At 45.3% G+C, this 25,932-nt stretch overlaps 1 protein-coding gene across 4 annotated transcripts in view; it reads right to left on the bottom strand.

Moving 5' to 3' along the window:
- LOC147619252 (ABC transporter B family member 25, mitochondrial-like) overlaps positions 1-25,932 on the bottom strand; it is a 71,758-nt gene that overhangs the window by 25,234 nt on the left and 20,592 nt on the right. For all 4 annotated transcript variants that reach the window (XR_015261831.1, XR_015261832.1, XM_086772915.1 and 1 more), the window contains exons 2-3: positions 12,567-12,656; positions 9,946-10,074 (exon numbers count right to left, since the gene is read on the bottom strand). Coding sequence is in view for 2 of the 4 variants with exons in the window: in XM_086772915.1 (XP_086629041.1) it covers positions 9,946-10,074; positions 12,567-12,656 (219 nt within the window). In the remaining 2 variants the exon portion in view is untranslated. The remainder of the gene's footprint in view (positions 1-9,945; positions 10,075-12,566; positions 12,657-25,932) is intronic.

Here is a 25,932-nt window from a genome sequence, read left to right as displayed (position 1 = left end):
ATCATCTGCTAGAGCATTGGTCAACCCAAAGGGTAGCACCAAAAACTCATAATGGCCTTACCACATGCGAAATGCATTTTGCCATTTCTTCTGCCCACCATTGCTCCTACCCACCTTCTCCTCCAGCTTTACACTTCTCCCTCTGCAGCTGTCCCACCTTCTCCCTCCTCCTTCCCCTCTTTGCTATTCGCTCCTCTTCCCACCCCCCTTGTCTCTCGTTTTTCCACTTTCCACCCTTCTTCCTACCCCTCCGCTTTGTTGCATGCGCCAACATATGGAAAACTTCTATTGTGTTCAAGTCGGCCATCCGTCCCTTGAATGGCATTATGGCTGTGAGAACTCCCATAGGCCATGAGAACTATCAACTTTTCACAAGACAAGCTTCTCATCCTCCAAAGCGACATCGACAATGAAATGAAGACCACTCTAATTAGGGGGGTCTGCAGTTCTCACTCCACCCACTCTCAAGTGGTTAGAAATTGGCTTCTGGCAGCCCTCCCTTCAAAGCTGGTTGTGCACTTTCTTGATGCACACAATCACCATCTCTCTCTTGAGTGTGCTTGCTAGTGTACTTTTCTGTGCGCCTCAATTTGTGTGCAACCATAACCTAATAGTGGTATCAGAGCTGTAAAGGCTACGCCTCAAGACCACTATTGCCGCCTCCAACTCGAGCCTGCCGTCTAGATCGCTTGTGCAGCCAGCTCCCGGCCAGCCTACCATCAACGTGCTTGCCTGTCTGCAACCTGCATCTGCATACTCTACAAAATAAGGGTTCCGACCGACCAGGTAACTGATTTTTGGGTTCACTTCAAGGGGTTTTTGTGAAGCTTGCCTTATTGCAAAAATCAAGTGCATGCAGTAGTACAGGGCAACATCTGGGTGCAGGATTCAAGGAAAATTTGGGGATTTTTTAAAATTTGTGCTTAATTGCACAATTGCAGTTAGAGGACATAGAGAAATTTGGGGCTTTTCTAAAAGCAGTGCTTAATCGCACAATTAAAGCTCATTGGTACACAGATTTTTGGGGCTTTTGTCAATTATGTGCAATTGATGCATAAATCATCCCATTGGTGCTCAAAAATTTGGGGATTTTCAACATTGCAACCTTGTATTCGGGGCAAAACATTTGCACAGGACTTTATGGTTGCCTGGCATTGCACTCCAGTGCATTCTAGATTTTGCCTGCAAGTGCTTTTTACAGCATATTTGGTTGCACGTATTTGCATATCTCTTGGTGAAGAGATTTCAGCAAATGGTTGGAAATACGACCGATAAATTCGGAGTTTTGTCCCACGAGGACAAATTAGATGGCATAGTTACTCCCTCTGGAGTTTCATGGTCCGAAATCTTCATGTGGCCAAAGGATTATGGGATTATGTGTCAGGTGAAGATGTACGCCCTATTGACATAGCACCTAACACGCCTAGTCGTGGTGCTCAACAAGTTGCAGTACCTACTTCTCCCTCACAGGAGCAAAAGAGATGTGATACTCGCCATGCCCAAGTGATGGCTTTGATTGCTTTGTCAGTAAAGCGATCAATCATACCACATATTCGGTCTTGCACAACCACTCGGCGAGCTTGGGATGTACTTGAAACCATGTATCAGCAAAGAATGAACCCAGGGTTGCATTTCTCAAGAAAGAGCTCGAGAACTTGGACATGAATGATAGTGATAGTATGGCTAAACATCTTACGAAGATCCACGATCTTCGGGAGCAGCTGCTCGATATTGATGAGGTCATTTCCGAAAGGAGCTGGTTTCCAACAAAAGCCCCATCACTACCACACATGCTGGAAGATTTGTTCTTCCGATTTTGCTCTTCATGTAGTAACAAACCAACCAACTCTTCAAACAAACAAGATTGGTTCCGAGTTTCCCCGCATAGAGAGAGTGAGCAATGTGTGGAAGTTCAAGCACATTTCTAGCAAAGATGATAGTGTTCTGCCCAAGACAAGGGAAAGGGAGAAGCCAAACACAGTTTTCAGCCAAAGGCTGATTCGGGACAGCCTTCGCAAAAGGCTAAAAATGATGCAGGCAAGCCCAAGAAAAAGGGCAAATGTCACTACTACAAGAAGCCAGGTCATTACTTGAATGAGTGCAGAAAAAGGTTTGCAAAGGAGAAGAAAAAGGAAAGCGGCATGGCTGTAGATTCTTCATCATCACCTGCAGGAAAAGATGATGCAGCATTATATCTTGTGCAGGATGAGTGGACTTTCCTTAATTGTAGTTATGATGCATCATTGGAGCATATGTCTCTCAGTGTCAATGAAAGACACGACACATGGTACTTTGGCAGCACTGCTTCTAAACACATTACCTCACGGAGGGATTTGTTTAAGAAGCTTATGGCTGCCCCTGAGAGCAAGCGGGTAACATGTGCAAACAATTCTTCTTATCCAGTTCAAGGTGTTGGTGAGGTGATCCTCACAATAGCAGATGATGCAAACTTATGTCGTCCAGATGTATTGTACATGCCAGGGATTAAGGACTTGTTGTCTGTCTCCTCTATTGCTAAAAGAGGATATGCAGTGAACTTTGAGGAGGACGACAGATGCACAGTGAAAGACCATGAAGGTGGCTATGCATTGGTCACTTCCAGCACATTGTACCATGGGTTATATCAACTTGACACGTTTGATAGGAGAGCATGATGCTCATGTGGTTACCACTCTTACACCTGCCATGCATGAGGCAGAATTATGACATGCCAGGTTTGGGCATGTGAATTATAGCAGTTTGATGCTATTGCAAAGGCATGAAATAGTACAAGATATGCCTCATGTAGAACTGCCACGAAAAAAAGTATGTGAAGGGTGCATATTGGGTAAGATGCACATAAAACATTCCCAAACGATGGATCAACAAGAGCTGTCTGGAAATTACAACTTGTGCACAGTGATGTGTGTGGTCCTATGCGGACACCATCTATCGGAAAGCATCTATAATTTGTAACCTTTATCGATGACTATTGCAGATTTGCTTGGGTGTATCCCTTGAAGGCAAAATCTGATGTATCTGCATGTTTTTAGCATTTTGTGGCACAAGCTGAAAATCAAATAGGTTGCAAAGTGCAAACTCTCCATACAGATCGCGGGGGGGGGGGGGGGGGGGGGGGTGGGGGCAGGATGGGAATAAGGCATAAAGCATTAATGCATGATGCCATATTCTCCTCAGCAAAATGGTGTTGTGAAGAGAAAGAACATGTCTTTGATGGAAATGGCTAGATGCATGGTTAAAGGCAAAGGCTTGCCTCACAAATTCTGGATGGAGGCAATAATGTGTGCTACACATGTGTTGAATAGATGCCCACCAAAGCATTGAAAACCATAATGCCATATGAGGCCTGGCACGAAAGGAAACCTAAAGTCGATCACTTTAGAGTTTTTGGATGTATAGCTTATGCATATGTACCTCAGCAGTTGAGAGGTAAGCTTGATAACAAAGCAGCTAAGTGCATATTTGTGGGTTACAACAGTGGCAGTAAAGGCTACCATCTCTTTAATCCTTCCATACAAAGGATTTTGGACAACAGAGATGTTGTATTTGCTGAAAATTCAAACCAGCCATTGGCTGAATTTTTTGGACACCCACCTTCGAGCCCACATAACATGTTTGAAGGACTTCTCCCGTTGGGAATTGATGGCTCAACAGATCAGCCATCAACTTTGCCTAATGGATAGCATTTGGGTGCTCCAAATCAGCCCATGAATGAGCTCATTACACCTCAAAATGTGGAGGAGACAGTGAAGCACGAAAGGACAGAACGGAAGAGTCTAGAGTTGTGCCTCATTGCCTGCTCCATACTTTACAGGAGAGCAAGCTTTCAGCTCCACTTGGTAGCAGTACACAAGCTGGTTCACATAATGCAAGAGAACAAGCAGATGTTGCTTGCATGAGTATACTTTGTGATGCAAATGAGCCAGATTCATTAGAAGAGGCTCATGAGGACGAGCATTGGATGCAAGCCATGCAAAATGACATGGATTCTATCCATAAAAATAGCACATGGGATTTGGAAGACTTGCCTGCTGGCAAGAAGCCGATTGATACAAAGTGGGTTTACAAGTTGAAAAGAAAGTTTGATGGTACCATTGACAGGTACAAGGCCAGGCTAGTGGCCAAAGGATATGCCCAACAATCGGGCATTGATTTATGATGAGACTTTTGCATCTACTTCTTGTATGGCCACAGTTAGATGTGTTGTTGCATTGGCTGCCCATCATGGATGGAATGTGCTTCAGTTGGACATAAAATCAGCTTTTCTCAATGGGGTTTTGCAGGAAGAAGTGTGTGTAAATCAGCCCATTGTTTTTCTGATGCATGGTCATGAAAACAAAGAATGCAAGCTTCGAAAAGCACTTTATGGTCTCAAACAAGCTCCTCGAGCTTGGTATGAGAAGATACATACTTATTTGACCACGCAAAGATTTTGTAATGGTCCAACAGAGAGCACCCTCTGTGTGAAAGAGGATCAGGGCACTTTGATTATGCTCATTCTTTATGTGGATGACACGTTGCTAACTAGGAATGATATGGAGAGAATTTCAGCATTCAAAGCTGAATTGCAAACGTCATTTGAGATGACAGATTTGGGATTGTTGCATTATTATTTGGGCATACAATTTGTGCAAACAGATGTTGGGATTTATGTACACCAATCAAAGTACATTCAAAAGTTGTTGCACAAATTTGGGTTTCAAGATTGTAAGCCCATCTCTACTCTGATGGAGCCAGGGTTGAAGTTGAGCATGTATGATGTTGGAGAGTCTTTTGATATGGGTGACTATGATACACGGCAATCCACCAGTGGGTATTGTTTCTTTTTGGGGCATTCATGCATATCATGACTGAGCAAAAAGCAGTCCACTGTTGCCACATCTACTTGTGAGGCTGAGTACAGGGCAGCCTTTACAGCCACAGTAGTTTGTGTATGGCTGAGGAGATTAATGACTGATCTTCATGAGTGTCAAGCTGTCAACAAACACCCACCACCATACCCACTGACAATCAGAGTGCTGTAGCCGTGGCACGAAACCTAGTGTTTCATGCACGTACTAAGCACATAGAGATTCATTATCATTATGTCACAGAGAGGATTCATGCAGAGGAGATCTCATTATCTTACTGATCTACACAAGACAATGTTACAGATCTATTCACGAAAGCGTTGCCTCGAGAGAAGTTTGAAGCTTTCTGCAAAGCCTTAGGCTTACTCTCCTACAGAGAGTGATCTGCTGCTGACCTTGTACAGGTTCACATTGCCACTACAAGGGGGATTTATTGGCATATATACTATGAGTAGTGCCACATGTGAACATGGGCTAACAAAGGGCACTTTTCTCCCTTTGGGTTTTTCCCCTTGGATATTAGGTGTGAAAGGACACCACATTTGATTGTATTTTGATATTGTGGAGTCAACTCCCTTGCTCCACACATTGTATGCTATCTTCTTTGTGTGAGCATCAATCACCATCTCTCTCTTGAGTGTGCTTGCTGTTGTACTTCGCTATGTGCCTCAGTTTGTGTGCAACCCTAACCTAACAACCTCCAACTCTGATCATTGCACAATGGTTTTATGTATTAGAGATCCGAGATACCATGGTTCTACTCCTCATGTGCGTATTCCTGAGCATTTCTACTCAGATGCAGAGCTTTCACGACAAGTGTTAGATACATGGAGATCTCATGACTTTTGTGATGGCCCAGGGAGTGTGACTTCCGCAGAATCTTTGATAGGCAACAGGAAAAAGACACAAGTCTTGGGCATGAGCCAGGCTTGATGGTGTGCAGGAGAACCCCGGAGTGGAACACGAACCTATTGGCTACAACTACAAAGCTGGCCGACACAGACTTAAGGTCAGGTAGAGGATGCTACTGGCCGACAAACCTTCTATCGTGCACCAAGAGAGACTATACAAACCTTCTACTCCCTAGAGGTCGACCATGTCTCATTGCACCAAGAGAGACTATAAAAGGCTATGCCAAGGAAAATATAGATTCATTCACTCCTCTAGGGAGTAGAATCAATAGACTAGGACTCTTTTGGATCAAGAACCTTTTCATGAGGGACAACCTATGGCTTGCCATGATGTACACCTTTTTGTACTATATGCATATATATATATATATATTAGAAAGGAGACTTCTATTAAGTATGAAAAAAATTTACAAAATGGAGATTTCACACCAAGAAAGGTGGAGATCTCAACCAATCAGGAGCCCTATGCTGCCAATAGGGTCCCAAATGAGAGGACGTGAAAAAGATACCAATCTCCCACTCTCTCATAAACTGGCCGCGCTTCCTCTCTGCAGCCCTCGAAGATCCCTGGATTCTGGCCCAAGTAGCCATGATGGTGTGAATAATATCACTCCAAATCCTGCAAAGACACTGAGAAACAAAAACGGGAGTACCCTCAATAGCCTCGGTGAATCTAGCCTTCCAGATATTCCAGGCTGAGATGCTAGCAATAATCTCCCAAGAACTGTCTAACCTCTGTGTCGGAGAGACAAAGTGTGAAAGTGGAAAATCCTGAAGACAACACTGCCGACGAGCAACTCCTTGCCTAACCATAATGGCCAAGCTCCTGTCAGTCCCCTCGAATCTCAGCTGTGGCCCAGAATGTGTCAACCAAATGATAGAACCAAAAGAAATGATAGCATCCCTCTTAATCCTACCAAAGAGGTGAGCAATCGCAGACCAAACACTCTGTGCTTCCCTGCATTCCCATAAACAATGGTAGACTGACTCCGAAACTCCTGCACATCTAGGGCATGTTGGGCAAGCACCAGTAACTGATCTCCACTGATTGGTGGCTAGACCACCATGAAGAGAAACCCAGATAAAGGAGGAAATCTGTGGCTTCCTATAAGAATGCCACAATCTCCGCCAAAAACTCAACTATCTCTCTCTTCTCTCCATCTCTCTTGCTTGTGTTTTGCATCAGGTTGTTCCAGGATGGTGTTTAGGGCTGCTAGAAGATTCCCAGAGCTTCCGCATGTGACACCAAGACTGCTGTCTCTGAACTCTAATGCCTAGCCAGTTGGCTGTTTGGATGCTCGAGAACGCAGCCGGCTGCATGGCTGGCTACCGATTGGGCATCCAAGGGACTATGCTTAGTGGGCTGAGCCTGAATGCTCTGATACCAATGTTGCATGCACAGAAACCTTGTTGTATTGATCTATAGCCCTAAGCCTAATTAAGAACAAGATACTGATTTAAACATGATTAAGACAAAGGAGAGAGAAGAAGAGAGAGATTGGTGTCAGGGTTTTTTGTATTTCATATGGTACAAAAAGGTTGCTTAATGAATGTACATGGTCAGGCCCTTGGTCAGCCCCGGAAGGGTTGACCTCTAGCCCCTACATATGCTTAACTGATGGCTGAGAATGAATGATGATGAAATGACTGACTTGCTTCACTTAACTAATGACTTCATGCTTATATACTTGTTTGGAGTGCTGGTTGGCCAGCAGAACTGTTGTCGGCCAGCTATTGGACAAGTAAAATAATGTTGTTTCTCATAAATGCTGCGATGACCTCATGCCACGCCGGCCTTCCCACTGATCAGTGGAGGGCTATTTTTTGGAGTAGACCCCCCTTTCCCCAAATGCCAAGTAGCTTCTAAGACATTGCAACATTGTATATGGGGGTGTAGAGCTGCTCATAGGATTTGGGGATCTATAGCTCAGCTTATATGCAAATCGAGGAAAGAGACCATTTATGTTACTTGGGGCGCTATTGCTTTGTTCAGTCAATCTGGTCCCCACAATTTTTTTGAGGGGAAGGATCTGAACACCGCCATAATGATATGCAGAGGTGTGGCCCAACGCTGCATGCTACAGGATATTCCTCATACAGAGGACAGACCACCTCTGCAGAGGATTGATACTACTTGGGAGATTTGGAGGGCCAGTATCACAACGTGGCAGATTTGGAGGGCCACATGCATAGAGGCTATTGAGGGCACTAAGATATACGACACTTAGTGCATTTATACTATGTGGTGAGATATTATTCACACTCTTATGGCCACATGGGCTGGCTCCAAACGTAACTTATATAGGCCCCCTATAAACCAAGAGCCATAAATTGCCCATGGCTCATAAAAACCAGTAACCTCCCCACAAGATGCCTAACCCCCAATCCCACGTCAACCTAACCTAAAGTTAGAGCTGTTAACCCTACTTGGTGCTTGGGACGCAACAAAGACCCTGGAGGCCTGTGCCCAACGTGCGCAAGAAGCTACTCATGGCCTCCGTGATTCAAACCCAGCATATTAATGAAAATAATCTTACCTGGGAGCAAATCAAGGCCATTATTGAAGAGAGAGATCGCCCTGTCGATGGTGACCCATCTGGTCGCACACAAAGTACTGCTCGGGTAAACCTGAAAACTCAACCCGTTGCAAGAAAGTGGAGCCCTCGAGACAAAGAATTGCGACCTTGCGAGGAAGATCCTCTCGAGAGGAGATGACAACGCAAATGAAAGGACGGCCTACTGCCCTTGCCACTGGCTGCTGCTGCACTAAGTGCCAATTCGTGTGCACGCACAGAGGGGGTTCCCATCCAAAAATTGCACGACTTGTGCCAATTGATACACTCACGAGAACTGAGGCAAGAGTGGTCAATAGCCTCTGCAAAGCGAAAAAAGAGATTCACATCCAAGCTAGATAGGTAAGCAGCAGTATCATCCACAAACTCCACATCCAAGAGATCCTCCAAGGTGCAAATGGGGAGCTGGAGACTCTGGAGGCCTGTGCCCCGTGCACGCAGGAAGCTGCTCATGGCCTCCATGACACAGGTGACCCACACAAAACACCACTTGGGTAAAGGGCTGGGGGGCGGCAGTAACAGATGCTACAGGCGGAAGATGGGGGGAAGGGGCTGGGTCGCAACAGAACCAAAGGGGGTGGGGGGATACCTCAGAGCGAAGGAGGAGAGCAAGCAGGGCCGCTGGGGACGGCAAAGGGAGGAGGCGGCAGGGGTGGCCCCAGCTGAGCGCAGAACAACAAAGCCAGGGGGTAGGGCACAGCAAGCAAGGAAAGACGAGAGAGAGGGCAAAGAGGCTAGGGGACAGGCAAGGCAGGCACATCCAAACCACAAGGAGCTGATGCATGCAGGACTTTTTTTTTTTTGGGGGGGGGGGGGGGGGGGGGGGGGAGGGGGGGGCGCGCAGAAGCCGAACAAGGAGCTCTGGCTTCTTACTTCGAGAATAGAGTTTCCCAAGGTACACATAATTGTCCTTTACATGTACACATCAAGTCAAGTTCACATGTACACAAAAGTAGTGCACATCAATAAAAGTGCATCAAGTCAAGTTCACATGAATTGCATCAGCCTTAAATAAGCAACTATTCACCTTCCCAGAGCATGAGACAGCATTAATAGTGGAAGTTTACCCCTTCGCTTTAAAGGGTCTTATTGGTGGTTGGAGAATCTAGAGCTTTTGTTTACATGGTTGTGTTGACATGCCATGCCAGACATGTTCAAACCAGCAGGCCACTCTGCATGATTACATAGAGAGGCGCACAAGTAGTTGCAATACCTGTAAATACAAACTTGTGAAGATGTTCATTTCACACGGTTTGGTCACTGAAGGCCAGATTTACCAAGAATCATTAAATTTGTTGTGTATCTTTGAGGCTATGCAGCTGAGGCCAAATGCAGTCTGAAATGGGGGAAAGTGCAGGAACTTTGAGACACATAACAACCATTAGCACCAAGCATGTTGGAACATATTTATTCAAATACTAATTTGTTTTTGGAAAATGTCACGCACAAAGGCCAATGTATGAGAGCTACTATGCAAATAAAAGGAGTAAAGGCCTTGATGCAGTAACTCTAGCTGCTAGCATCATTATAACTTGTATCATTTCTTTTAAGCAATGTAATGCTGACTTTCAGAAGGCCACAACAAGATATTACAAACATTTTCTGGCAAACCTTGCTCAGGGCAGAGAGTATGAGGCCCCAGATTATCAAGTTTGGTGACTGTTCATGCAGATAATTTGGAATGGCTTGCAGCCTGTCCATCGCCCACTTAAGTAGTAATGGTCCCACAATTCCTGCAGCCTGCACATTTTGCAATACACTTTCTTAGAAAATGGTGAAACATGCTTGAAATTGTGAAAGTGAAAGTAATGCAAGATACACAAAATAACAATTTTCAACTCCCCGATGTGGGTGTGCTACCTCGTCCATCATTCACTCTTTTGTCACAATGGAATGCTCCATGGCTATGGGGGTGAAGGAAGAGCTCTCTTTGCTTAGAAGTGAATGGCCTCTGGCCTTGACTATAACATGAGTGCTTAAAGCGTAAACAAGCAGGAGTTGGAGCCCCTCCTCCCTACTTGCAATCCTACCGCCCATCCCCCAGATCTCCTTTGTGCAGCCCCGCCTCCCTCCTCTTCGTCTCCGCCCACCTGCGCCCTCTCCCTCCCTCCCTTTCTTCTATACCCCCCCCTGGGTGTTTCCGCCTCCTGCCCGCCATTTTTCCAAGGTGTTTTTACAATGTTTTCCGCCTTGCTACCCAGTCTTGAACCCCAAGGAGGACTCCATGGCAATCGCTCCGTCATCCCCGACCAAGGCCACCATCCCTTGCCTATCCTTTTTTGAAGATCTCCAGCTCCTCGCTACAAGAGTCGCTTCTTTGCAGGCCTCCACCCTAGTATGCAAGATTGTGGGTACCTGCCAGGCGCGCGGACAGTTCATGGATCTGTTACAAGCAAGCCTCCTTGACGCGCCTGGAAAGATCACTTACATTCATCTCTTGGGGCGTGGCTACTATCAAGTTGAGTTCGATTCGCCTGCAGCCTCCGACAGAGTCATGCAGATGCACCCCGTCGCACTGCGTACGGCCCAAGCCTTCTTTCCGAGGTGGCAGCACGGCTTCAACCCGGTGTCCGATCCTTGGGCCGGCATCTTAGGCTTTCCTATGATAGTCTGCTTTCTAGGTCTTAGGAAGGAATACCTTCCTCTCCTCCCGGTGATAGGTGGTGCTATCGGAAAAGTGATGGAATCCCCCCCCCCCCCCCCCCCGCTTCAATTCTTTCATAGACGGCTGGGATTCCATCACATTGCCTCCCCAGAGTCAGTGCCTCACTCCATTCTGCTTCCTAGTCTGCGGGGGATCCTATTTTGCAGTACCCTATGTTTCATTTGCAAGCAAATGGGACAAATCGCTAGAGCTATCCTCGTCGGCAGTCCAAGCGGCCACCTCCAATTGCTGCCCCCCCCCCCCCCCCCCCCCCCCCCGCCCCCGCAGCGGCCCCAGCTCAGTCCTTTCCCAAGCGGATGGGCGAGGCACATGCCCCAAGGTACCAGAGCATCAGTTGAGACCGGTGCAAGAAGTGGCAAACCACTCGCGGTGAAGGCATGGTTAGGATTAACCCTTGAATCTAGCTGGGTTAAGATTTTGATTACAGCAAGATGGGGAGAGGCATTAAGACTGACATCTGGAGGATCGAAAATTCTAATCCCTATCCAATCATCAGTCATCAGTGTAGTAGCATTGTCTACAACATCTTCATCCTCGTAAATCCCCCTCCTATTGCACCGATGAACTCTCCAACTTTGTACCTTCGTCTATGGGCTATATGATTGTCAAAGCCGCACTTCATGCATCTCTCTCCGACACACTAACGCACATGCACAGAACTGCTCCAGGTTCAAAAACGTAAACCCTAATTTGGTTGCCTATGCTAAAGTAAAATAATGATTAACACTGAGCACATGAGAGATTAATGCTAATCTACCTTGCAAGACACAATAGAGAAGCAAAAAGAGACCTAAACTAATGTATATTGCCAAAACATGAATATATACAATGATATTCACATATCTACATCTAATTCTTGCGCAAACCTAGCTATATGCATACCAAAAAGTTCCAGCCTGTCCTACACTTGTGTGCATGCTCTAATGCACATAAGAACTGCTTGTCTTGCTGATCAACAACTTCTCTGGTGATCTAGATGCATTGGCTGTTGTTGCAAAACGGAGAGCTGCAAGTAAGGTCCACATCCACATGCCAAGCCATTAACGCATGCATGTGACAGGTGCCTCACTCTCTTCCCCCTGAGTACCCTCTTTTTTGTCTAAGGGAGCTCCACCGTGCTAAGGTCCCCTCCAAAATGTTGAAGTCACCTCTTGTAACTCACACTTCTGCCCGTAAAAAGAACTATCTAGTTAAACACCAAAAGTGGTCCCTCACTCCTAAAGATGAGGGCATATAGAAGTTACCATAATGCATGAGACAATCTCCAAAGGAAGGATACTAGCTAGTATAAAAAATGCATGTGCCCATGCCCATATTGAACCATTACAAACTATGGTGTGAAAAAGCTTATCACTCCTATCAGACAACATGCCATCCAGCTTAATGTTTCCTATAACCAATGGGTGGAGGGGTTCTATACTTCAACAACGTGGCAATCTCAACAACAATGTTCCCAGGATAATATCTTAAAACAACAGTGAGCTGAAACAAAAAGTCACCAACCAGTTTTCCTGAATATTTGTTATCCACTTTGAAAGAATGAAACAACATAAAGTTGGGCATATACCTTTCCTCCAATAAGCAGAAAGAGTGCAACAAATAAACGCCATCCCAATGTTGGGTCTCCTGTTGCTAGACTCCAAAGGTAGGGCAACACCTAGTAGTTGGAAAAATTAGCATTAAATGTTAAGAAGCTCAAGCTCTCTCTCTCTCTCTCTCTCTCCAATTGGCCGACCATTTGGTCCATCTCCAATTTTTGTGTCTCGTTCACTTGAGGCCAGGCCGGTGTCTCATGTGAAGAGGCCAGTATTTTGCTGACATGGACGGGAGCCAGGCTAGTGCCACCCGTGTGTTAGCAGGATGGTGTCGTATGGACGGGATACCTACAGGCGGGTGTCCACCATCTATTGGCGGCTGCAAATCTACACGTGTTGCACCTGTCTTCCAACAAGTATTGCCCCACTATCTACAGGCGGCTCCCTCTTCAAATCAGCCGGTTCCTCCACACTGCAGCCAGGCATCTACTCCCTTGCAAGTGAGTGTTCCTTCTCTCACAGCAGGCAGTTGTGTCCTTTGTGGTGGTACTTGTCTTGGTGGCTGCGCTAAGTTCACCACGAGGCGACTGAGCCATCCCAACAAGGTGGCTACTTCTTCAACAAGGTGTTATCTCTCCTAAGGCTGCCTCTCTATTTCCTACTTTGAAAGAGGTTGCACATCTTCTCCACGGGCGACTACAAGAGGAATTCACCTCTCCTGGGTGGCTACATCTTCTACACGAATACCTCGGGTATTGGTCCTCCATCTGCCATCCACAAGTAAGTGAATTTCAGATTTAAGTAAAGTATTTCGTGTTAAATCTGATAAGGGATTCCCAACTCCCTATACGGCCAGCACCCGTTCGGTGCCGGGTAGTCCAAGCTCTATTGGCGAACCTCGGTCCAAAGGTGCTAAGATCGGGAGAGCCAGGCGTTAGTACGAGAGCGCCTGTTTGTGCGTGGTCTCGGAACACCAGTGAGGCGCTCTCCGCGGAGTCCAGTGAAAGCACAGGACCGTAGAGATTGGACCACGCTAGTGGTCGTTCTGCTTCGAGTATCTACTTCGAACGTCGACTTCGAGCATATTTGTTTGGTACTGTTTTCATATGTACATGGACATCATCTGGTTCTTGGAACCCATGGAGCATTGTATTTGTTAAATACTCCCAATAAATATATCATATATTGAGGGGGGGAGGGGGTCGGCCCGTTCCGGCCCCAGTGCTGGTGTCCATCTTTCCATTTCATTTCATTTCAATTTCAAGTTGTATTAAGTTGTCCATTTCAAATTTGTGGTTTTAAAGTTGTGCAATTAAGCGTGTGGGTGTCCAACGGAGTCTTCCCACTAGACGGGATCGGTTTCATTGGTATCAGAGCACGGTTGTTTCCCTCTTCCTAGTGGGGAAACGAACCTGTGTACTGGACATCCCGCTTTTAGCACACTTTAAACACAATGGACAGCCAAGGCAACCCTTTGGAAGTGCCTAATTCGAGGGGTCCATCTAGTGCCTCTCGTGGGTCTGATGCCCTACGAGAAAGACACAAGTCCCTTGAAAGGGTTAATGATAGTGAATCAAAGGGTCAACTGTCTCCAGGAAAGACAGTCATGCTTGAACAAGAGCCTGATGCTATGAGGGCTGAAATGGAACATATGAGAAAACTTCTGCAGGCACAAGAGCAAGAGTTAAAGTTTTTGCATGAAGATCCCCATGTGCAAAGTGCTATTGAAGCCAAGAAGGTTGATGCAATGGTAGATGTAGCTTTTGAATCAATGGCACGAGAAGTGGGCAAGAAACCAAGGGAGTTGACACTTGCCTACCTTCTCCGCAAAGGTGATATTAAAGAGGGGGATGACGGAGAGCTGAAATTCAGAAATCCACCTCGTTTGAAGCATGGAGATCCCGCATCTCAAAGGCTGAAATCTTTAATGCAAAAGGAAGAGGTGACAGTCACCTCTCGACATGCATCTTCTCCATAAGGCACTAAGCCTGACAGATATATGTATGCCAGTGCTCATGGAGGGCATGAAAGTCACATGCATTCAAGACATGTATCTCTTGGTAAGGGTGACAGGTCTGCTGCTAGAAAAATTTTGCCTTCTGAGTTGTCTCATGGAGAGACAATGCCTTATGCAGGTAAGTCACATGCATCTGAATTCCAAGTTCGTGCAGCACATGCCACCGTGCCTCATGAAACTTCTATGACGGCCCATGGAGCCCATGCAGATAGGGCTGCCCCGTTGGACAAGGGGAAAAGAAAAAGAGAAGACCATGAGCCTCATGCCAGAAAGCTCAAGGAATTCAAAGCAGGTGACAAATCTGTTAAATTTGATGTCTTTCATGGTGAACATGATGCTTCTAAAGTGTTAGCATTTGTGGCACAGTTCGATATTGCTTTTAGAGATGAGGACTTTACTGAAAAGTCAAAGGTACGCCATGCTAGCATGTTTTTGAAAGGGACTGCTGCTCATTGGTGGATCACTGAAAAGATCACCAAGGACCTCATTAGCACCTGGAAGGAATTTAAAGACAGATTCTATGCTCAGTTTTTGCCACCAAATGCGGAGCAAACTCTCACTCAAAAGTGGGACAGGCTGGAACAAAGAGACAATGAAAGTGTGCAACAGTATGTTAACAAGTTCTGGAAAGTGTTGCTGGAAGTGACTCCCTTTATGCAAATCACTGAGGATGAAAGAAAGAGGAAGTTTCGTTCTAGACTGCAACCAGCATATCGATCGGGCATTGAATTGCACCTGAAACATACGTTGCAACAGCTCACAGCTTCTGCTCTTGCTACAGAGCAATTGGTGCTCAAGATTAAGCAGGATCAAGGAGGTTCAAAGGGGAAAGACAAGGCTGTCCCAAATCTGCAAAAGGGTGGACAGCCACCTAAAAAGAACTTCAGGAACAACTACAAGGGTGGTAAAACTGAAAATAACACATCTAAAGATCAGGGCCCAAGGAAGAACAAATTCGGCTTAACCCCGGAGCAAAGAGAGCAATATGCCAAGGATGGAAAATGCTTTTCTTGTGGTAGCAAAGACCACATGTTCCAACAATGCCCAGATCGCAAACCAAAGCACGAGGACAAGCAAACCAAGGCTAATGTACATGCAGTTCCTGATGTGCAAGGCAATACAAATCATGATGCAAAAGAGCGAATGGTTTGCAAGGCTTGGGGGCAAATCAAGGATCAGCCCGCCTTATTCATGTTTGATGACTATGCAACTGACAACTTCATCTCTATGCAAATGGCAGCTGCATTAGGTATTGAGGTTGAGAACATGGGACCTCATATTGAAGTCGAAGCTGCATTTATTGGTAAAGAGGTGCAGGTTACCCCATTGATAGGGAAGTTGCGCATCCATATCCAAGGCTACCTTGATAATGAACATTTCCTAGTTGCTCCACTGAATGGATGTGATGTATTGATGGGCAAGCCGTGGCACCATAGGCTTGAGCCCCGCAAAGACTACAAGTCTAATATGATTTCTTTTATGCATAAAGGCCGCATGCATTTTATTGATGCTGGCAAAGAAGGGGATTCCATCCCACTTGTATCACACATCCAAATTGATAAAGCAATGAAAAAGAGTCTTTTAGCGTACTTGGTTTTTGTTCGTGATAGCCTTGTGCCAAATCATCAAAATGTGGATGCTATGTCTAATGATAGGATGAATTTTCTTTATGCATTCAACGACTGTTTTTCTGATCCATTGCCAGGTGAATTACCTCCCCAAAGGCCCGAAGATCATCGCATAGATCTTGTGCCAGGTAGTTCTCCTCCTAACAAACCCGCATACCGAGTGAGTGCTGCACAACAAGAAGAAATTATGAAGCAGGTAAATGAGCTTTTAGAGAAAGGTTTGGTTCAACCCAGTTCCTCACCTTACTGCTCTCCTGTGCTTCTTGTTCAAAAGAAGGACGGATCATTCCGTATGTGTAGAGCTTTGAACAAGCTTACCATCAAGAACAGATTCCCAATTCCGCGAATTGATGATATCTTGGATAAGCTTGATGGCTCAGCTTGCTTTAGCAGACTTGATTTGAAGAGTGGTTATCACCAGATACGAGTGGTGCCACAAGATGTCCATAAAACTGCTTTTAGGACAGCCTTCGGATTATATGAATTTTTGGTAATGCCTTTTGGTCTCACCAATGCTCCTGCTACGTTTAATCGTATGATAGATAGGATATTCCGACCCCATCGCAAATTTACAGGAGTATTCTTTGATGATATCTTGGTTTTCTCCAAGAATGAGCAGGAACACAGAACTCATTTGGTCACAGTGTTCGAAGAGTTGCGGAAGCATAAACTTTTCGTCAATGCCAAGAAAAGTGAGTTTTTCCTTTCAGAGATTCATTATCTGGGTCATATTGTATCCAAAGATGGAGTTACCATGGATCCTGCAAAGATAGAGACCATTCGCAATTGGCCCGAATTGCAAAACGTACATCAAGTACGTAGTTTTTTGGGATTATGTTCGTATTATAGGCGTTTCATAAGGAATTTCGCCATGATTGCCACTCCTCTACATGATCTCACGAAGAAGAAAACTGCTTTCAAATGGACTTCAAAGGAACAGGATGCTTTCTTGCAGCTCAAGCATGCTATTATATGTGGTCCAGTATTGATTGTTCCTGACTTGCACAAGTCATTCGTGGTTGAATGTGATGCTTGTGGTGATTGTATAGGAGCTGTCCTAAATCAAGAAGGGCATGCAGTTGCATACGAGAGCCGTCGTTTGCATGATGCTGAGCTTCATATGGATATCTATGAGAAAAAGCTCTTGGCTGTAATTCACGCCTTAAAGATATGGAAACATTATCTTCTTGGGGCTGAATTTGTAGTCAAGACAGATCATCAAAGCTTGAGATACTTTCTATCTCAAACAAAGCTTTCAGAGAAGCAGATGAGAATGGCAAACTTTCTTTCCATGTTTCATTTTCAGATTGTGCATACTCCAGGAAAGAAAAATGTGGTGGCCGATGCACTATCCAGGAGGCCTTATGTAGCTGCAGTCTCAGTGGCCTCTCATGGAGACTTATCTGCTATGAGAGATTTGTATCATTTGGATGCTGATTTTTGCCATATATGGACTGATTTGATGGCTGGTCATTCACATGCCTCTTATGTTATCAACGAGGGTTATCTTATGAAGGATAATTGCTTATGTGTGGTGAAGGATTTGCGTCCAAAGGTTATGGACGAATGTCACGCTCTCACCTTATGCTGGTCATAGAGGTATTATGCCTACTACACGTATGATTCAGAGGTATTTCTTTTGGCCGAGCATGCGTAAAGACATTGAGGCTTATGTGCATGCATGTATTACTTGCCAAAAGGTGAAATTTGACAAGCAAAAACCTCCAAGTTTGCTTCAACCATTGCCTATTCCCTCGCAACCTTGGGAAAGTATTCCTATGGATTTTATTATGGACATGTCAGGCATGTGCCTGAGATCAAGAAGAACCTGTTTTTACTGGACAACTTGATGATGCTGGTTATGTTACCACATTTGGTAGTGGAAAGTGGAAGATTAGTAAGGGCTCACTGGTTGTTGCCAGAGGCTCTAAAGTGGACACTCTCTACTTCATGCATGCTGGTGTTTGTCACCATGCTAATGTAAATGCAACCGAGCTGCCGGAAATCTCTGTGTGGCATAGTCGGTTGGGACACATGAGTGTCAAAGGAATGGAGCAATTGTCTCGTTTTGGTTACTTGCCTTCTCTAAAGTTCTCAAGTTTTCAGTTTTGTGAGCATTGTATATATGGCAGAGGCAACTCCCCAGTGCTGTCACCAGGAGGTGAAACTTTTTGCAGTTGTTTTCTTTATTTACATTTCTTTATAAATATATATTTTTCTTTTCCTTCTCTTTGGTTGCTGTTGTTTTCCCCCAGGATCTCTTGGAAGGGCTTGGGCCATTGCAATGTCAGAATGGGTCAGCCACTGGAATTTTGGACCAGTGGTTGGCTAAGCCTGAGAACTGCACTGAAAGATCAATGACAGTGTCCAGGACATGGCCACTGAATGAGGGCATAGGCCGGTTTACACTAGTAAGTGGCCGCCACCGAAATGTGAATGTATCTTGAATTCGAAGCAAATTCTGAAGTGACCATAGTGGTCAAAGATGGTCAGGAGACCAGAAGGAATGCAGATGACATCATCCCTAAAATCTAGGGAACTGCTATTTTGGACAGTGTCGGAATTGAAAAGTGTTCGCGTCAGTTTGTGCAGAATGTCAAGGGGACCAAAAGCTGGCAAAGGACTGTTGTGAGAATGTGAACCAGTCAGGAGATTTTTAGCTTGGAAGATTGCATGTGGAAAAGGCTTAAAAATGTGCCAAGTGTCAAATTTATGTGCATTTTCCACACTGGGAAGAGGGAAGCGTGGGATTTTGGGCTGAATGAGGCTCATTTGCAGCCAGGATGGTGGATTGTTGCAGGTTAAGAGCTATGGCGGTGCACTCCCTTGCCCTGCAACTCACGTATTGAGGGTTGAGCTTGCTCCCCACAGTCTCTCTCTCTCTCTCTCTCTCTCTCTCTCTCTCTCTCTCTCTCTCTTGCAGACTATGGTAATGCTCTCATCAGATAAAATCAGGTACAGCTGTGTGAATTTCATGCTTATATGCAGAGGCTAGTTGCCTCCTTGAACAGGAACCGGTGTAGTTAGTTCCTACACCAAAGCAAGGACGGAAGAGGGTAATAACCTCTTCAATACAATGCTGTTTCAGCACTGTTTAGGTGCTGTTTTTGGGCTGTTATGTTGCCCGGTTGATGCCAGAATGCAGTAGGACTTTGCTAAAGTCTTCCAGGACAGTACAAGGGTTATTTTGGGCTGAAAACAGAGCTGAAACCAGGTCTGTGCAGAAAATTACCGCAAGCTGAATTGTGATGTTTTGGACTCCATTGGGTAGTCTGATGCCTATGGAAGTGAGCCTGTCAGTTGGGACTCATTCTGAGATGTTATGGAACAGTTTTAGTGCAGTTATGCTGGCAAATTTCTCCCAGAATTTGTAAAACTCAACTGGTGCAAGTAGAGTGCTCTGTTGCACTCGAGCTTTGTATTTTCCAACTTTTTAACAATAAAGAAATACCGCAAGGGGCGCCGGACTTCGGGGCCAATGTGTTGTTGAGCGAGGAAGCGAGGATTCTGTGATTGTGTGTTTGAGTAAGTCCAGGTTATTTGTGAATGAATTACCGCTTTATGTGTCCATAGACCGGTTTTATGGTTCCATTGCCGGGATAGGGTCCTCTTTTCTGCAAGAGCCCGGACACGGATTGGATTGGGTGAACAGGAGACACACATAGTGAGGTACAACTGATTACAGGTGAGAAAGAGTACGGTCTCTTTCTTTGGATACAGGTTCCCTTAAACTTTCAGTTGACAGTATGACAGACAAAGGGAAAGGCAAGCTCCCTGCCGAAGAGAGTTCCTCTTCTACTCGCAGACAGCGTATAGAGGTGACAGGTGCCCAGGTGTCAGCCTCTGCTCGGACGGAGCCAGTAGTACAGCCAGCCTTGTTAGAGGAAGAACAGGAACAAGAGGATTTGTTTCAGGCACAGCTTCTTAGCATGCTTGGAACCTTTCAGCAGCTAGTTAAGAATCCCAGAATGAAGAAATTTTTGCAGTCACGTACAGGGGATTCCCAGGTTGAAGCATCCCAGCATGCAGTAGAAAGGGCACAAGAACAGTTGCAAATGAGGGTAGAGCATGTTGAGCAGGCACCTGTGACACTAGCTGATCCAGTGCAACATGTTACCCAGGCACAGGTACAGGCATTTAATGGCCAGGGCAGTAATGTGCAAAGGGTCATGCCGACCATTCCTCCATTCGTTGCTTCCCAGCCTGGCTATTTTGGTGGTGGGTCTATTTTCCACGCCATGGCTAGGCCGCCCACAGTTTTGCCGGGACTGATGTCAAAAGGGTCACCAGGACTGATGCCTATGGAAGCTGTGAACCCTCTTTATGCCAATATAGGTGTGCAGCCCAGACTTCAAACTTATTTTAGTCCAGCTTTAGGGCCCCCAGCACCTGTCAGTGTGGCTGAATTTCCTCAACCTAGTGGACAAAGAGCAGTAAGGACTGATGCAGAAAAGGTGCAAAAGGATTACAAAGAAGGAGGTCAAGCAGTAAAGTTTGAGACTTTCAGTGGGATGCAGGACAAATTGAAAGCGCTGACTTTTATTCAGCAGTTTGATGCAGCATACATTGGGGGTAACTTACAGAGTCTTCTAAGGTGCGGAAGGCTGCTACTTTCTTAAAAGGTAATGCATTGCAGTGGTGGACCTCACTGCTGATGCAAGGACAAGCACCTGCTACATGGGTTCAGTTTAAGCAGCAGTTCTCTTTTGCCTGGCTTACAAATACTTTTGAAGTGGATGTTATGACAGCATGGCACAAACTTGATGCAGCCAACTGTGTAAATTTGGAAGAGTATAATAAGAAGTTTTGGGATGCACTCTTGCCAGTAACTTCCTACAGGACAGTGCCATTGTCAAAGCAAATAGAGAAGTATTGCTGTGGTTTGCCCAAAGAAATCAGGGATTATTGCATTAAGACCAATGTTTCTAATATGACTCAGCTCATTGAGAATGCAAACATGGCTAATGCATTGCTACAGGGAGGTTCACGTGGCTTTAAGAGCACAGTGAAGAAGGAACCTCAAGACAAAGGACAGAAGAGGCCACTATATGGCAAGTCATTTGAAGAGAGAAAGGCATTGATGCAAGCTGGGAAATGTTTCATTTGTGAACAGAAAGGGCATATGGCTGCAAAATGTCCACAACAGCCAGCAAAAGATGCGGAGGATAAACAAGGGCCACCCAAGAAGAAGACAATGCCGAGTGCAGGATTGATACCTGACATGGTTGGTGACCAGCCATGTGATGATGCGACAGAATTGTGGAGAGCATGGGGTAAAATCAGAGATGCTACAGTGCTGATTTTCTTTGACCCTGGTGCTCGAGCCAACCTTATTTCACCAGCATTGGCAGCCAAGTTGGGAATTCGTGCTGAAGAGATGGGACCAGTTGGACAGGCTGATTTGGCATGCCCTGGGCATTCAGTTCCTGTCACTCCTATACTTGGCAAACTTCGCATGCATATACAGAGTTATGTCGACACAGAGGAGTTTCTTATCATGCCCTTGGAAGGATGTGATGTCCTATTGGAAATTCCATGGTGTCATAGGAAACATGCAGTGTTGGATGCTTTCAACAGGAAAATCACAATTGTACATAGGGACAAGACTCATGTTCTGGATGTGAAGCTGAAAGGACAGTCTGTCCTAGTTATTTTTGCTTTTTCAACCTGAATTCTGAATGACCTGTACATTTGTATTATATGTTTGGCAATGTACACTTTTGACATTTGTTGTCAATGACTTAATCAATGAATGAACTTTCAGTGCTTTGAAGTTGTATCTATTACGCTTCAAATGAATGATTTGCATGTTGTGACACTAATAGTACAAGATATATGCTATCGCCCTGTGTTGCATCCGGAAACATGTATTTGAAAGGCTTGAACCTGCGATGGCACAAATGGTAGAGGGGAATCCCTATCATCGCCCCGCGTCATCCGTTGGCAGGAGATACATAAGATGACACTAATCACCTGCGGAATCTTGTGATCGTCCTGTGTCATCCGTTTGCATGTGGACTTGTAATCGAGGTCGCTTGCTTCTTTCAAGAGCGGGGTATGTCACCAGGAGGTGAAACTTTTTGCAGTTGTTTTCTTTATTTACATTTCTTTATAAATATATATTTTTCTTTTCCTTCTCTTTGGTTGCTGTTGTTTTCCCCCGGGATCTCTTGGAAGGGCTTGGGCCATTGCAATGTCAGAATGGGTCAGCCAGTGGGACTTTGGACCAGTGGTTGGCTAAGCCTGAGAACTGCACTGAAAGATGAATGATAGTGTCCAGGACATGGCCACTGAATGAGGGCATAGGCCGGTTTACACTAGTAAGTGGCCGCCACCGAAATGTGAATGTATCTTGAATTCTAAGCAAATTCTGAAGTGACCATAGTGGTCAAAGATGGTCAGGAGACCAGAAGGAATGCAGATGACATCATCCCTAAAATCTAGGGAACTGCTATTTTGGGCATTGTCAGAATTCAAAAGTGTTCGGGTCAGTTTGTGCAGAATGTCAAGGGGACCAAAAGCTGGCAAAGGACTGTTGTGAGAATGTGAACCAGTCAGGAGATTTTTAGCTTGGAAGATTGCATGTGGAAAAGGCTTAAAAATGTGCCAAGTGTCAAATTTATGTGCATTTTCCACACTGGGAAGAGGGAAGCGTGGGATTTTGGGCTGAATGAGGCTCATTTGCAGCCAGGATGGTGGATTGTTGCAGGTTAAGAGCTATGGTGGTGCACTCCCTTGCCCTGCAACTCACGTATTGAGGGTTGAGCTTGCTCCCCACAGTCTCTCTCTCTCTCTCTCTCTCTCTCTCTCTCTCTCTCTCTCTCTTGCAGACTATGGTAATGCTCTCATCAGATAAAATCAGGTACAGCTGTGTGAATTTCATGCTTATATGCAGAGGCTAGTTGCCTCCTTGAACAGGAACCGGTGTAGTTAGTTCCTACACCAAAGCAGGGACGGAAGAGGGTAATAACCTCTTCAATACAACGCTGTCTCAGCACTGTTTAGGTGCTGTTTTTGGGCTGTTATGTTGCCCGGTTGATGCCAGAATGCAGTAGGACTTTGCTAAAGTCTTCCAGGACAGTACAAGGGTTATTTTGGGCTGAAAACAAAGCTGAAAACAGGTCTGTGCAGAAAATTACAGCAAGCTGAATTGTGATGTTTTGGACTCCATTGGGTAGTCTGATGCCTATGGAAGTGAGCCTGTCAGTTGGGACTCATTCTGAGATGTTATGGAACAGTTTTAGTGCAGTTATGCTGGCAAATTTCTCCCAGAATTTGTAAAACTCAGCTAGTGCAAGTAGAGTGCTCTGTTGCACTCGAGCTTTGTATTTTCCAACTTTTTAACAATAAAGAAATACCGCAAGGGGCGCCGGACTTCGGGGCCAATGTGTTGTTGAGCGAGGGAGCGAGGATTCTGTGATTGTGTGTCTCAGTAAGTCCAGGTTATTTGTGAATGAATTACCGCTTTATGTGTCCATAGACCAGTTTTAAGTGCCCCCACAAGAAAGCTCTTGGACAGAAAGATGCTCAGTTAGAGCTTGTCCATACAGATGTATGTGAGATGCCTCAGCTTTCTTTGGGAGGGGCAAAATATTTTGTGTCTTTTATTGATGATGCCACACGCAAGGTGTGGGTTTATCCTCTTCGTTTGAAGAGTGATACATTCTCAGTGTTTGAGAAGTTTGTTGCTCATGTTGAGAATCAAACTGGCAAAACACTGAAGGCTTTGCGTTCCGACAATGGTGGAGAGTATATGTCCAAACAGTTTCAGGACTTTTGTGATGCTAAAGGCATCAAGAGGGAGCTCCCTGCTCCTTATGATCCTCCACAAAACGGGACAGCAGAGAGGATGAACAGGACCATTCAGGAGAAGGTCCGTTCTATGTTGTCACATGCTGCGTTACCTCATGGTTTTTGGGCTGAAGCTGTTATGACAGCCGTTCATCTTATAAACAGGTCACCTAACACGAGGCTTGGTGGGAAAGTGCCAGAGGAAGTATGGATAGGGAAGCCTCCGTCCTACAAGCACTTGAGAGTGTTTGGTTGCGTTGCGTACGTGCACATACGCAGGGAAATACGCACCAAACTTGATCCTAAGTCTCACAAATGCATATTCCTAGGATATGGTGACAGAGGTGAAATGGGGTATAGATTTTGGGATCCAGTGAATAGAAAGATTATACGCAGCAATGATGTCATTTTTTATGAAACATGCATGTATAAGGAACCTGCAAGGCAACAGGAGCCTGGCAGAGTCATCTTTAATGATGATGGACATCATGGACAACAACCAAGGGCTGTAAATCAGCCATTACAGCAACAAAACCAACCCTTAAATGGTGCTGAAAATGGTCCAAATGGACAGCCAAAGATGGCAGAAGATATCCCTATGGATATCCCACAGTTAGAGGAGATACCGGGCATGATCTTTCAACCTTATGGCATGGAACAGGAGCCACCATAGGTGATATGCAGGCTGGACAGCAACCTGCAAATGATGATCATTGGGTACGGAGGTCCACAAGACCCTCTAGACCCCCTGACAGGTTTGTTCCAGGGGTTGATTACTTGATGCTCACTGACTGTGGGGAGCCCTCTTGTTATAAGGAGGCTTTACAGAGGGCAGACAAGGCTCTTTGGGAGTGTGCTATGAAGTCAGAGATGGATTCTCTGCACAAAAATGGAACATGGAAGTTGGTGCATTTGCCTACAGGCAAGAAGGTTTTGCCATGCAAGTGGGTTTACAGGCTCAAAGTTGCACCTGATGCAAAGCCAAGATACAAAGCCAGGTTAGTGGCTAAGGGCTTCAAGCAAGAATATGGTGTGGACTTTGATGAGATCTTCTCTCCAGTGGTCAAAATGACCACACTTAGAGCTGTATTAGCTTTGGTTGCTCATGATGATCTGGATTTGATTCAGATGGATGTGAAGACTGCTTTTCTTCACGGTGATCTCCATGAGGAGATATATATGCAGCAGCCAGAGGGTTATGCAGTGAATGGAAAGGAGAAGCTTGTATGCAAGCTGAAAAAGAGTCTTTATGGGCTCAAACAGGCACCAAGGGAATGGTATCATAAATTTGATACATTCATGAAATCCCAGGATTTCAGGAGGAGTGACATAGATCACTGCTTATACACCAAGAAAGCTTTGAATGGCAGTCTATTGATCCTCATCTTGTATGTTGATGATATGTTGATTGCCGGGAAATCTCGTAAAGAGATGGATGCCTTGAAGAAGAGGCTGCATCAGACCTTTGATATGAAGGATTTGGGTGATGCAAATCACATTTTGGGTATGCGGATACTTCGGGACAGAAATCAGCATGTGTTGTATTTGTCTCAAAAGGAATACATTGGCAAAGTTTTGCAGAGGTTCAATATGGAAGGGGGGAAGAAGACTAGTACTCCTTTGCCTCCATATGTGAAACTCAGTGCTATGGACAGCCCACAGTCGGATAGTGACAGAGCTGATATGGATAGTGACAGAGCTGATATGGCCAAGATTCCATATGCTTCAGCTTGTGGTAGTCTCATGTATGCCATTGTTGCTACCAGGCCGGACATTGCATTTGCAGTGGGAGTGGTTACTAGATACATGGCCAACCCTGGCAAGAAGCATTGGGAAGCAATGAAAGGTGTCATGAGATACCTGAAGGGCACACAGGATATGTGCATCTGCTTTGGCAAACATGATGCATTAGTGCATGGTTACACGGATTCGGATTATGCCGGTCATCCAGATAACCGGAAG

Source organism: Cibotium barometz, chromosome 33 (genome assembly GCF_041138505.1).
Source record: "Cibotium barometz isolate CiBa-2024 chromosome 33, ASM4113850v1, whole genome shotgun sequence".
Lineage (NCBI taxonomy): Eukaryota > Viridiplantae > Streptophyta > Polypodiopsida > Cyatheales > Cibotiaceae > Cibotium > Cibotium barometz.
Note: the sequence above shows the minus strand (reverse complement) of the source record. Positions and strands in the feature narration are given on the sequence as shown.